Consider the following 13,504-nt stretch of genomic DNA (forward strand, 5'->3'; position numbering starts at 1 on the left):
GGAGGTCCGAGCGAGTATTTGGCGCTAAGAATTTCCCAGGTCGAACTTTTGGATCGCCCCGGCTTGCGCTCAGCACACCACAGCACAGCACAACGACTCGATAATGGCGCCCGCACTTGGAAAACGGAAACGCGTAACGCGCAAAGAACTCGAGCAACCGTCGCGATCACCTTCTCCCTCTTCCGGCTCGGGCGACGACTCCGGCGCAGAAGATCTCCAGGCGATATTCCGGCGCGCATTCGAAGCAAAGTTCAAGCCTCTGCCTGTAGAGCCTAAGAAAGCGAAGATAGAGGAAACGCCTGTGGAAGATGAAGCAGAAGAGGAGGAGGAATCGGACTGGTCAGGCATAAGCGACAATGAAAATGACGTCGAAGTCATCGAGTACCAAGACCCAACGCGCGAACTCGACGAGACCGAACGCGCAGAAATGAAAGCCTTCATGTCGTCGAAACCGCCTACCTCAGCATCCATCACATCAAAGAACACCACCACGAAGAAGAAGCAAAACGACGACGCCGACCCCAACGAATCCTCCATGCTAAAAAACGACATGGCCCTCCAACGCCTCCTCCGCGAATCCCACCTCCTCTCCGCCTCCTCCTCGGGCACCTCCACACCCACCCTCGTCGCCACCGGCGCCGCACGCCACAAATCACAAGACCTGCACCTCCAAGCGCTCGGCGCCAAAGGCTCCATCTTCACACAGAAGAAGATGCCCATGGCACAGCGCAAACACATGATAGACAAGGCGCGGTCGACGGAAGAGAAGAGGCGGGCGGACGCAAAGGAAGCGGGAATTGTCCTAGAGAGGGAGAATAGGGTGGTTAAGAAGGGGCCGGAGAAGAAGAGGGAGAGGGGGGTTGGTGGGCCTAGTATAGGCAGGTTTAGGGGGGGTACGCTGAGTTTGAGTAAGAAGGATGTGGAGGGTATTACGGGGAGTGGGAAGAAAGGGAAGGGTGGGAAGGGGGGCGCGAAGAAGGGGAAGAGGTGAGATGACGGGATACCCAATATGAATTATGCGACGCGGACGATACCGTTTTTGAGTGTTCTGGATGCCCTCGCGTATGTGTTTCGTGGGTCACAGAAGATTTGTGGAGGTGAAGACGAGTGACTGGATGGAGAGACATGAGAGACCCTTCCGATGCCAGCGCACGACTCAGAAAATACGAGCTTCGCTTCACGCGTAAAACAAAGTGAATGCCGCGGACGAACTGTCACTGAGCCTGTTCACCGGGACTGATGAGGCGCTTTCACAGAGAGAGGAGGGAGGCAACGAAAAAAGCCAAGACTTTTGTTCTTTGCTCTACAACGACCTCACACTCTTTCTACTACGAAATCAACTCACCAAGATCGGTCCTCTATGTCAAGCGGACTGAACCAACAAAGCTCCAACTTAAGCTACTTTCAATCCAGCACTATGGCGACATTACTATCTTCTCCCAAACCAGCCTGCGCATCTACGCAAGACAAGCCGTTCCGGTTCCTAGACCTTCCCGCAGAATTACGATATATGATCTATGAGGAAATCGAGACCTCGACATGCCACTATCGACTCAAGGATCCAACATTCAAGCCTGAATCTGAGGAGCAAACGACTCAAGCATCATACATGACGCTTGCTGTGAAGAGCCTGCCAGTAGCCATACTAGCTACCTGCCGTCTAATTCATGATGAAGCAACTCCTCTCCTCGCGCCCAAGCTAGAAATGTTACGCGATGAACCCTCACATTTCATCATCGACTCGACAAGCCTTCACAGCTTCGTTAACAATTACCGCAGCATTGGCACGATTCTCGAGATACATGAGTATGACGAAATCACAGAGGATTGGTACGGCCTTGGTGCTAGCAAAGATCCAGAAACCTGGATCCCGCGCCATTTCGACATAGGATGCACTTACGATCCACAATTCCATGTCTTCTTACGCGGCTCCAAAGAACATGCCACCATCGTCGAGTTCTACAGGAAATGCCTTGAGGCCCGACGACGCCGATACACCACAAAGACAGTGATTACCGTTCGTTATCGTCCTGGGTCACCAGCAGATCTCGTTGGCGACTTGAACTTCAATACGTGGCTTGCGGATCGGGCGAGAGATGGCTTCGAATTGCAACTTAGTGGATTTGGCCCCAACGATGTCTTGATTGCAATGCGAATTCCAATTGTAGCTTATCTAACTGGAACACCCAGGGTGGGAATCAATCCGCTTTGGCAGGTCAGAGAGATTTCGGATACGGAGTGGAAGACAGTGTCAGCAAGGGATGGCATTGTTGATGTGAATGGAGAGGGTGTACCACAGCCCAATGTTTTTAGAGAGCTAATTCTCTCAGGCATCGTGAAGGTGTTGGCTTTATTGGGAATGAAGTAGGGAGCGGAGAATCTAGAGAGGACTCATAAGGATATCATCTCTGTCAATCCTCTTTCATCGGAAAGGCGATGTAATAGTAGTTCACTATAAACAGATAAGATATTCATATCAACACTGGTGGTGATTTATGAATTAGCCCGCTGTTGCACACACACACACACACACACACACACACACACACGAGACTCTATATTATGCAACTGTAAGCCATGCTTGTACGGCGTAAAAGTGAGCAACACATCTCGTATAAGTCATTCTATGGAAGATGTCGCTCTTTGATTTCCACCTACGTTACCTACTGGTACTGCGATAACCTAGCGCGAGCAGCGAGCTACTCACAATTTTCGCAACACACTACCTTCTTACACATAAAATTATTCTCGAATAAGAGCAATTGCAATCATCAGAGACACTAAGTTTCTCCACCAGACTCTAACTTTACAACAAACCACCAACCGCCACGGATACACATATCCAGACCCAACTACCCGAATTACTCGACATAGCCGCGCATTACTCGACCTCGGAAGAGAGGGAACCAACAACTTGGTCCGCAAACCCTACGCATATGACGATCGACCCGTACCAAACCCGGCGGCCCCATATCAGCCCACCCCAAAATACACCTCACGCCCGCCCCTCCAAACGACCCGTCGCAGCGCAATTCCCAGCGTGTATCGCCTACTCCGTGTGGACCCAACTACGCACAAGGCCATCACAAGACTATCTGCCCTATAATCCCGCCCTATAACCCACCCCGCGCTTAACCTGCCCTCTGCCCGCCCCAAACTATCTCGGTAGCGTACCAAACACCGCACAGGTTTGCGCCGTTTTTTTTCGCTGGTAGACGTCAGCCCTATCTCAGGTAGTCACTCCGATAGCTTATCGGGCTAGCAATAGGCGCGAAATTGTATCTAGACGTCATGTCAAGCTGACTGGCGCCCCGGAGATCTGCTGCGCGTCCCAATCATGTGTCGGTGCGCTTGTTTTGGAGCCATGTTGTTCGAGAGAGGGGGCTAGCAAGCGAGGTTTGGGATGGAGCGGTGGTTTAAGGTGGGTTTTCGAGCGTCGCTTGTTGGCTTCCGCGGTTGAGATTGGGTTGGGCGCTTAGGTTGGAGTATCCTCCTCGAAGTGGGGATGTAGGGTGGTTGACGGGCGCGGCGGTTGTTAGGGCTACCGGTCAAAGTGGATAGTGTTCGTTCCTTTCTGTCGGGGCAGGACGGGTGGTGGTCATTTTTGGCCTAAGGATGAGTTATTTGGAAGGGTTTCAAAGAGACGGAGAATGAGTCTGCTCGACTGCGACGATGATAGGAAGGAGAGAGATGTTGGGATATTAAACTATTCTGCATGCGAACATCGTGTCTTGGATATATGTAAGTGATGATCATATGACTTGAGCGATCAGTAAACACTTCTCTTAGAGTGAGGCTTCCTAGATCGCATCTTTCCGGCTCTTAGCACTACTAGTCGGCTTTGTCTCATGATGTACAAGCGTGTTCTGAGTAAGCAAATGTCTCACCTGTGCTACATTCATGTGCTACTAAAGAAGAGCCAACATACTTACCGTCAAGCGTTTAGTCCTGGAAGGTCCCATCTGTCTTCGGAATAACGGTTATGTCTCGGGTAAAGTCCCAACGATTGCGCTTGTAACCAGAATTCTTCCTGTAGCTCTGCTAGCGTACCTGTCGCTTAATGTACGATGAAGCATGACGGATAGTTCTCTCTGAACTAGAAGAACTCAGTAGAGGGCCTGCACGGTAACTCGTCGATTCAGATGGCTTGTGGGCCTTCATTTTTGACTACGAAGATAGTCCTATAGACCGGACTGAACGAAAAGTTTGGCAGATGTTGGCACTAAGAGTATTGTGATGCGCCCAGGGTCCATAGGTTCTGCACGTGCTATACCAGAGTTTGGGGACGGTGACTACGCTGATCTCTCGATTTTGAAGCTCAAATGTGCGTCCTAAGCTGGGCGGTGCGGGTAAGTTGCAGGTCCTGCGCTCGATGAAAATCGATATTGATGCCCACAAGAAAAATGTGGTAGTGAGCGCTATTGTAGCAGCTACCGACTAGACGATAAAGCGTGAGGATAGCGAGTGTAAGTCAGGTAGCCAGGACGCAGTAGAGATTGTGAAGTAATCTGAGTCATGTATTGGAGCGTGGTAGCCAAAGGGCTGATGATGTCCACAAATTGACGATATCATTTGCTGTTCTAGTTTGGGAAACGTTTTGTAGCGCGGTTGAAGAGGGAAAGAATGCCGAGCGCATGGCATAGTCTTCGAACCATGTATTGAGAATTGGATCATCGCGCGCGTATGGTCGTAGGAAGATTTGAACGGACAGTTTCGTGAGCGATTAAAACCAAAACGAACCCCCAAATAGGACTCGAAATCCGAATGAGAAGGATTGAGATACAAAGTTGAAGCAAGACGATGCAGTCTAGGCCAGGAGGTGTGCCTCTTTGGGACGTGTAATACCGTATGCCTCGAAGCTAGGTTCATCTATCTGAATGAAATGAAGAGGTTCTCACATACCTCTCCGAAGACCCTAGTACTGAGAGTATTGATATGGAGAACCGCTAGAGCAGCATGGTGAGGGGTGAAACAAGGAATCTGTACGCAGCGAAGTAGTGCGAACTTTAGTTCCTGAATGGGGAGTCAGATGCCTTCGCTGCATGCAGGAAATATGACAGGACAGACAGGAACACCGATCAGCTTCGCATCTGCTGCGCTTGACCATCGTATACGCTGACAAGCATGGATGTCGAACGGCAATGAGTCGTAATGAGGCCTTCCATCAGAGGCTGAGCAAGATTAAAGTTCCAGTGGCGATGGACTCTTGGTAGAATATTCAGCTTCATTTCAGCGTCGCTGGGAACCCTCGATCGGTGGCGGCGGGGGCGGTGGCGATCAACATCGATTTGGAAAGGGGGATCTCAGCACAGTGATCTGCTCCATTCTTTTGCAGTTCGCCATGCAGAGAAGGCCTATTCCTGGGAAAGAAGGGTGCAGACGCGTCAATGAGGCGTGCCCTGAAACTCCTCCAGGATGGCAGGCGACCTGATGGGGCCAAAGCGACACTCCTGCAGCTTCATAGGAATCCGGTCGACTCTGTCGCCACTGCGTACATCTGTATCATGTGGCAGGTCTGTACCTGGCTTTGCTCACCTCTATCGATGGAGGTGGCCTGTTACGTGATGCGCGTCTGCCGTCGGCTATTGCGGGAGCTCATCGATCGCGGGTTTGGCATCGTCGGCATGCTGCGCGTACATGACGGCCTCGCCGGAAACCCCACGCGTTATGCCACGATATGTGTCGAGTGATTCCCAGCGCCAGAAGCGTCAGCTTGCACCGTTGATAAATCTATCTATCGGCCTGAAACTTCGGTTGGTCGGTACATGGCAAGCTACCGAGATCTAGAGGCACGGCTGTCATGCAAGATTGACGAAATGCGGAAGCGGAAGCGGGCAGGCTCACCGATGAAGATCTGGAGGAATGTCAGAAAAGGGCCGAAGACATGCGATGGATCTATCGTGAATAAAGGAGCAAGATCTGATTTTTCTTTTCCCATCATGTGTGTGTGGGAGAACTGCTGGTTGGAGTTGGGGAAGCGGCCAGCGGGGCGGACTGGGTACTTGGGAAGGGCCGAAGAGCTGCCGAAGTATCGTTGAGATGCCGCTCGGGAGCCCGCCACAATGAGCGCGGGCACCCTGGAGTCTCCAGACACCCAGATCGCAGCTTTTATTGGTGGGCGTGTTGGCCGGCAGGAAGTGGCTTCGCGTAATGCACACTGCGTCCCTGGTGGCGTCGTGAATTGCGCCCGCCCTATCAAATCCCCTCAAAGCCGAAGGCGCAATGGCACAGCAGCTCGCCAATCTGGAACAACAATGGCAGTATCTGGTCTGAGTCAAGGAGGTTCTTACCCCCTCTGCGATGTCCGTCACCCCGCCATCTTGAACTTTCAGTCCGTGGACTGTGTTCTGCCTTGTTGCGACAAGAGGTACGCTAGAGCTAGCACGGTTCCGTTTCGAGCGCTGTGCATGATCCTTTGGCGGGTACAAGGTGCCGTACCCTAGATCTCAAGAGCACGGAGCGGTACGTTCTGATCGGTGGGGCGCATCGAAATACCTCGCCGACCACTCTGATACCCACTTCGCGACCGGTGATGCTGTTTACTAACCATCACTGGAGACGAATAGATGGAATCGGTCATGGGACAAGGTGATGCGTTCCAAAGATATGGATCAGGATTCAGGAGCGCTGTAGCACAATCACCGCTGCTGGTGTCAAGAACTGTCAGTTCATATTCGTCATACGATACCCGATGAACTGGCTAAGCCGAGCTACTCATATGCCCTCCACATACCGAGTTTCAATTTTGGCATCGTCCTTGGAGAGCTCCAAGTTCTATCTTGCAGCTGGCGGATTTCAAAATAATTACAAGTGGTCAGCCGCGGCAGCAGCCACGGCAGCTTCTCCATGCTTCAGACTTGACATCTCATGACATCTCATGTCCACAGACACGACTCGATCGCTCGCTGACGCCATTTCATCGACCCGCTGTTGCGGAACGCTCAGGTACATCGCTATCGGGTTCTCAGATCCTGCAGGTCGCGATAAAACGAGTTAGTTTCAATCAAGCGATCCTGGAAGTTCATGCGCCCCCTTGTCGGTGCAATTCCATAGTGTCATCATCGCTTTCCGATTATACCCTCTGGATCCGGCCTTTCACGCCAAGCTAACTAGCGTGTAGTCGGTGATGCATGCGTGCATGGTTCTAAATGCAGATTCCCCTCCTTGGGCGCAGGGGCGAAGAAGGCGCATCAGATCTGATGAAGACTCCGATACGAACGGGCAGGGAAACTGACTCGAGCTTCACACCACTACATACCATCACATCGTGGCTGGAGATTGAGCTTCTTGAGATGCTGCGCTTACTATGCAGCATTACCCAAGGTTTGCCCAGAGACAAGATGACACCTGGTAATGATATGCATCTTGTACGTAGTGATCGTCCACTAGGTTACTGAAAACATCCGACGTTAAGCACCATTGCGCTACCATCTTCGGATGCACGTAAGCTTGTAGCGTACCAGACTCTTCTAGACCAATTTACCGCTATTTCGAGATTCCGCGAAGAGGTTGGTGTTGAGTTGGCGACACTGTGCAATCGCTTGCCATCTCACTTGTCTCAGAAGGCGAGCGATGCACGATCTGAAGGCGACGCCACTGAGATATAGTGTGTTTGATCATCAAGATCGATGTTTTCTGGAAGGCGATCCAAGTGGCGAGATACAGCAGATCTGCGTGAGTGGTGTGAGTGCTCGAAGCAAAGGTATGCCTGTGGCAGTTCCCTACGGTGAAGGGTCTCTGCCGGGTTATTCCAGGTATCGCAGCGTGATGTAACATGTTGAGGGCCCAAGAGCAGGATGTTCACTGCTAACGGTGCATAGGATTCAATCGCTGTCGGTGTATATCAGACCGGCTTATGTGCCTCTCCATGGTTAGCTTTGGCGCCTGCATTGCATCGGCATTGCTGGATGCTACTACCGAGTTTGGCATGCGCCTTGCCATCGCTATTAGCCGCTGCTGTTTTACGAGCATCCTACGCCTCGTTCCCCTGCCAGGCATGCCTTCGTACTTGCGGTGAGTGTTGGTCAAGCACACAATGCTGCAACATGATTGCGACTACTGCACATGGGGTTTGAGGTTTTGACCGGTCTCCAAGATTGTAAAGTGCAGTAGCACCCAGTCAACAACTTTGAGATGTCTGGCGGTCAAGCTCAAGTGCATCGTTGGCATTGCTTCAAGGGAGAGTGCCGCAATGTCGCAGATTGTTTAGAGTGAGCGGTGATTGGAGTACCGATGAGTAGTCGTATGAGATCAGCCTATTTGAACACCGCATGGTACATGCCGGAGCAAAATGCTAACGTAGAACGGCTGTCTAAAATGAACCGCGAAATTTTCATCCAAGATGATCCAATGAGTGGTACTCAGTGGACCTCCAAAGTACCTTCCAGCTACGGTTGGTACCGGGACAATGATACTGAAGGGCAGCTTAAGGGTGAAGCGCCGGTAGCGATGCTTGTCGGTCTGTTAACGATCAAGGTTTCGAAGGAGTAGTCTGTGAGCTAGGCACACCGTTAAGCGGCAGCTTGGATGCCTCTCAAGATGTGATCAACAGTGAGCCCTGGATTTCGTGGAGGGTGGTGTCTCCCACACCCGCATACAATGCGGTGTAGCTACGCGAGTACCAAGCCATGTGGAAGCATTCAGGGGATTGTACAGGAAGCTGTAGCTGTACGGCGATGTTGAACACGATCAGATGGCGATGGCAGGGAACATGGTTGATGAAACACATCAGCGGCCCCGGGGAAGCGATCGGGCCTATCCGTTTGGTTATTGACATTCGCGGCTGACCTGTACGCCTAACCAAGGTGGGTCTGACAGGACGAACTGTGCGTCTTTGGCCCGCGGGCCCAGGATCTGTGCTCGGTTAGCAACACGCGCATGCATGCCGTCATTTGGCTAGCATAAGGTTCAGACGAACCACTCGCTTCACTAAGGATTCGACCTCTCGTGAAGCGGACACTAACACAGACAGACGATTATACGGCGATCACAGACCAGTATCACCGAACAAGGACCGCGGATTGCTGCCGCTGGTTCCGTGCGCCGCCGCCGCTGCCGTCCGCATAGCCAACGTCTGTCATCAAAGTATCGACGAGCCGACCGCGGATGGGTAGTGCGAATGATAGGTTGCCTTGCGATATATATGGCCACAATTGAAGAATAAGTGGTTCGGCTCGTGGGCAAAAGATTGGGTTCTTGGCCGTACCTCGTATTCTTACAGAAGCCGCTCGAAGAAAGACAGAGATTGCATGCTCCTTACACGTCCCGGTAAACGCATCTGTTCTTGCACTGGAGCACTCAAGGTGGTCCGTCATCGTTTGGAGACGAAAGAGCGAGATTTGCTGTCCCATGATGGTGTCCAGCACTTGTTTGAGGCTACTGCAGGTCCACGATTTCGGAAGAAGAACTTCTTAGTATTGCAACCCCTCCAAGGCTCACTGACCAGCACCAAGCGCTTTAACCCAAGGACGGACAGTCACTCTCGAGCCACGCGGCTCAACGAAACCCTGGCCTTCGGATCTTTCTGTCCCAGTATGCGAGGTTGAAGCAATCGCGCTCTAGTCGGAATGCCGTAAGGGCCCGCGCGGGTGATCCGGTGAAGACCTGCAACGCGATTGCTACACCCATGCACAGACATATGCCACACAAATTGGTTGCATCTTAATGTCAACCTATCTGGGGTCGATCACCAAGTCCGAGGGATGGAAGATTAGTGCGCTTGTCTAGGAGAGGTACAGGCCGACCGCTGCCATCCAGCATTCAGCTCTGCTCGCACAGTAGGGATACCCTGAAAGGAACCAACTGACAGCTGGCCAGTGCTGTCAAGGAGGAGCGGAGGGACGGAAGGGCGGTCATGCCATCTCGGTATGTTGAAGTCCCGTAGTCGCCTACGCCGCTGCTTAGCATGTAGATCAAGAACACGATCTGATGCCCCTGCAGCTGTTTGATCTCGTATCAGCATTGGCTGGTGATTTCAAATACATCGAGAGAAAACGGTCGTCAATCGGGCTATCTCAGATCAGACATATTAGTCTGGTCGATACGGGAAACCTGACCCGCTTAAAGATCCGGGCGCGTCGTTTGAAGTTAAAATCCACAGATGGCGTTTTGGCTTGGGGTAGGAGAGATCGTAGTACTGAAAGCCGTTGGTGGCAGGTCTAATGGCGCAATAGAGACTGTGCATACATCGGGAAGCGCGTGCCGTACATTAGTAGTGCGTAGCGTCACTCTAGAGACGTCGGCGACCGGGACGCCACGAGAGTCCTGAACTCATTGTTGGGCCACAGGCTGTGGCGGGTAACAATAAATGTGATCGCCCGTAACGCAGGGGCGTCAATAGCAAATATACACCTGCCTAGGTAGGCGGGATTATGGGTACCTTTGGCAAAATTGAGGACGGAGCAATGTAGCTGAGAGGATACAAGATGAAGGGACCCAATAGTTTGGGAAGGTTCCAAGTAACCGGTCGAGTGGGATGAATGTCTTACTGCAAGATTGCCGTAATCGCGTGAGCAGTTATTTGGGGGCTAGTACCGCGTTTGGCTTAGCATGCGACACACGTGACCTTGAGCCCTCCGCTCCTTCGCCGGCGGAGACCCTGTGAGAACCGTGATGCTATTCCAGCGCGTCGATCATAAAAAACACCATCGAAGTCGACAACCACATCTGCATCGCAATTGCGACTGTTTTCAGCTCCGACCACCACCATGCTCGACCTCATAAGCCTTGAAACAAAGCCGAAGTGGGGCGGCATACCCGTCTGCTTCCCCGATGACAGGCTGGGTCTCCCATACAGACTAGGGCACGTCAAAATCTAACCAGTGCTGCGTCCGGGCGCCGCCATTTATTACCTAAGGCACTTCGGGTTTGAGACGTTCCATTCGTAGGTGGAGGTAATGAGAGTGTGTGGAAACACCGATGATTGGCGAGAGGGCTTCATCATGGCCCGTCAACGCCCCGGGAAGAAGCGTCGTCCGCCACGCCGCCGTCGATTATCGGACGCAATAGCGCGTATCTGCACCCACGTGTGTAGGTACGGAAGACAAGGAGTCGCGCTTCACACTACGCCGACGACCCAAGAAATTGCCAGCCACGATAAGCCCGCATGCGAGGATCCTCACTGGGATTCCGGCCTGGCCCAGACGAGAACTCGTACCTCGTCAAGCAATTGCGCAAAGGGCTATCCGCCTCATTTGGTCATTTTGAAGTCATGCATGTTGCATGATGAGTCCTGAATTCCGCGTCATCCACCACGGGCCGTCGAAGCAGAGGCTCACAATTGACCCTTCACGTTGACAGAGCCTCAACATTGACTTCTTGGGTGGCCCGCACGGTTGACTGTCGGTGGTCATCAATGTATCGCCCGATGGGGTGTGGCTTGAGTGTCCTGTCCTATGGAACCCCCACACTGCACATGAGACGGCGAAGCCATGCGTCCGTTCACACCTGGGGCCCATACCCCGGTTCCGCCTTGAGACTGCATCCTGGTCGGCTGCTGTGCCCCGTACATCCATCATTCTCTGCTGGCTAGCCTTCCACTAAACCACCACCCCAGTAACTCTTGGCTGCATGCGAGAGCGATATTCCTTGTCCTTCTTGCAACCATGCTCGCTCCTAACCCTAGTCCCTTCGGCTTGATCCACAACAAACGCCATCCTTGCTTCGCGGGATGCTCAGAGTCGTAGTATATCGAGTTGGCCCATTCATATGTAAAGCCCCAAACGCTCCCCCATACCACAGTCAGATCGATCGAGCAAGTCCACAACACTCCCACGTCATCTGATCCTCTATCTCCACCACTTTGTCTTCTTCTACACTTGATAGACCTATTCCCGACAACTCTCGGCCCAGCCCGCACTTGCATCCCATCTGCCCATCCCGTGGCATCAGCCTTCTTATCTACAATGGCTACTGTCGTTGCATCTCATAACATTGGAATCTGGCAAGATCGACGGGAACAATCTATGCATATCCCCAACATGCATCTCACCAACATCATGCCTCCCTACGACCAGTCCAGGAATGTCACCAACGCTCCCGTCTCTCGCGATTACCAACCCACATCAAACCACATGGACATCAGCATGCCCATCTACCAAAGCAACGCCCTCCCTACCTCGGTCCCATACCAAGCAGGAGCATTCGCCTACGACCCCAGTTCAGTAAACGCATACAACATGCAGCAGCCTTCATACTACCCGCCCGCGATGCCCCATCCCGTTTCATACGCTTCCTCCCATGACGTCCAGGCGCTTCCCACCCTGCCAGATGTCCGACATGTTTTCAACCACAACGTCAAGTCTGAGGGTACATCGCCAGCGCATTCAGGCCATAGCCACATGTACGCCGATCAGTCATTCACATCCGACTGCAAGCGATCAACCTCAGAGCCTACTGAAGGCAGTGGCGTGAACTTCGCCACGGATGTGGACACTCTCATGAGGGCTATCCAGGCAAAACAGACAAACCCACCCCAAGAACCAGAGCAGAAGGTATGTGGTCTTCCTTTCAGACACCCAGGCCGACCTCGCTAACCACGAAACAGGACGACGTAGTGAAGACTGCTCAGAAGCCAAGGAAGCGTTACCAGTGCACCGTCCCCAACTGCAACAAGAGCTTTTACCAAAAGACACATCTTGAGATCCACATTCGCGCCCACACCGGCGACAAGCCGTTCCCTTGTAAAGCACCCGGCTGTGGTCAATCTTTCTCGCAACTAGGTAACCTCAAGACACACGAGAGGCGACACACTGGAGAGCGACCGTACAGCTGCGACATCTGTGGCAAGACATTTGCTCAACGGGGAAATGTGCGCGCACACAAGATCGTCCACCAACAGATCAAGCCTTTTAGCTGCAAACTCGACGACTGCGGCAAGCAGTTCACCCAACTAGGCAACCTCAAGGTTAGTCCAACGCATCATGTGCCTCTACAACATCACTGACCGACTCTAGTCGCACCAAAACAAGTTCCACGCCGCTACTCTTAGATATCTCACCACCAAGTTTGCGACCATCAACCCAGGAGATTACGTCTCTCAGGAGGACAAGGAGCTTTGGGAGTACTTTGCGTCGCTATACAAGAACTCCAACAAGGGCATCAAAGGTCGTGGCAAGGACAGGCGCATCTCCGCCATGTCAGCATCTGCCTCCTCCTACCCTTCCTCCTACGCCTCCATGCCAATGGCTTCCATGTCTCGAGGCTACGCCAGCTCTTTCCACCAACACAGCAGCGATCGTAGCAGCCGCTGCTCTTCGATGTCGTCTGACACTATTCCAATCCAGAGGGCAGACAGTGCATACGACTTCAGTGCGCCGATGCACAACGGTTACCATCAGCCCCAAGGCAATGGCTACGACGACAAGGTCTTCCCAGAGCGGATGATGTACTGATCACGCTTGAACACTTCAAAAAACTTCGGTCGAATTAGTGGGAGTTCTTGGACATCGGCGCTCTCGCGGGCATTGGGTCACGGGTGATAGGTACCCAAGCTAGCGCAGCGAAG

At 52.5% G+C, this 13,504-nt stretch overlaps 2 protein-coding genes across 2 annotated transcripts; both read left to right on the forward strand.

Annotated features, from left to right (window-relative positions):
* Window positions 1-103: 103 nt before the first annotated feature.
* J4E85_005652 (uncharacterized protein) lies at window positions 104-991 on the forward strand (the record flags this gene model as incomplete). The annotated part of the gene is made up of 1 exon (XM_051469895.1): window positions 104-991. One exon carries the CDS (start codon window positions 104-106, stop codon window positions 989-991), a length of 888 nt encoding a protein of 295 aa, XP_051326726.1.
* Window positions 992-11,996: 11,005 nt separating this feature from the next.
* Window positions 11,997-13,391, forward strand: J4E85_005653 (uncharacterized protein; the record flags this gene model as incomplete). Its single annotated transcript, XM_051469896.1, has 3 exons — window positions 11,997-12,491; window positions 12,545-12,904; window positions 12,954-13,391. 3 exons carry the CDS (start codon window positions 11,997-11,999, stop codon window positions 13,389-13,391), a joined length of 1,293 nt encoding a protein of 430 aa, XP_051326727.1.
* Between the last annotated feature and the right edge of the window lie 113 nt (window positions 13,392-13,504).

This window comes from Alternaria conjuncta (genome assembly GCF_024043145.1).
Source record: "Alternaria conjuncta strain BMP 0040 chromosome Unknown scaffold_7, whole genome shotgun sequence".
Lineage (NCBI taxonomy): Eukaryota > Fungi > Ascomycota > Dothideomycetes > Pleosporales > Pleosporaceae > Alternaria > Alternaria conjuncta.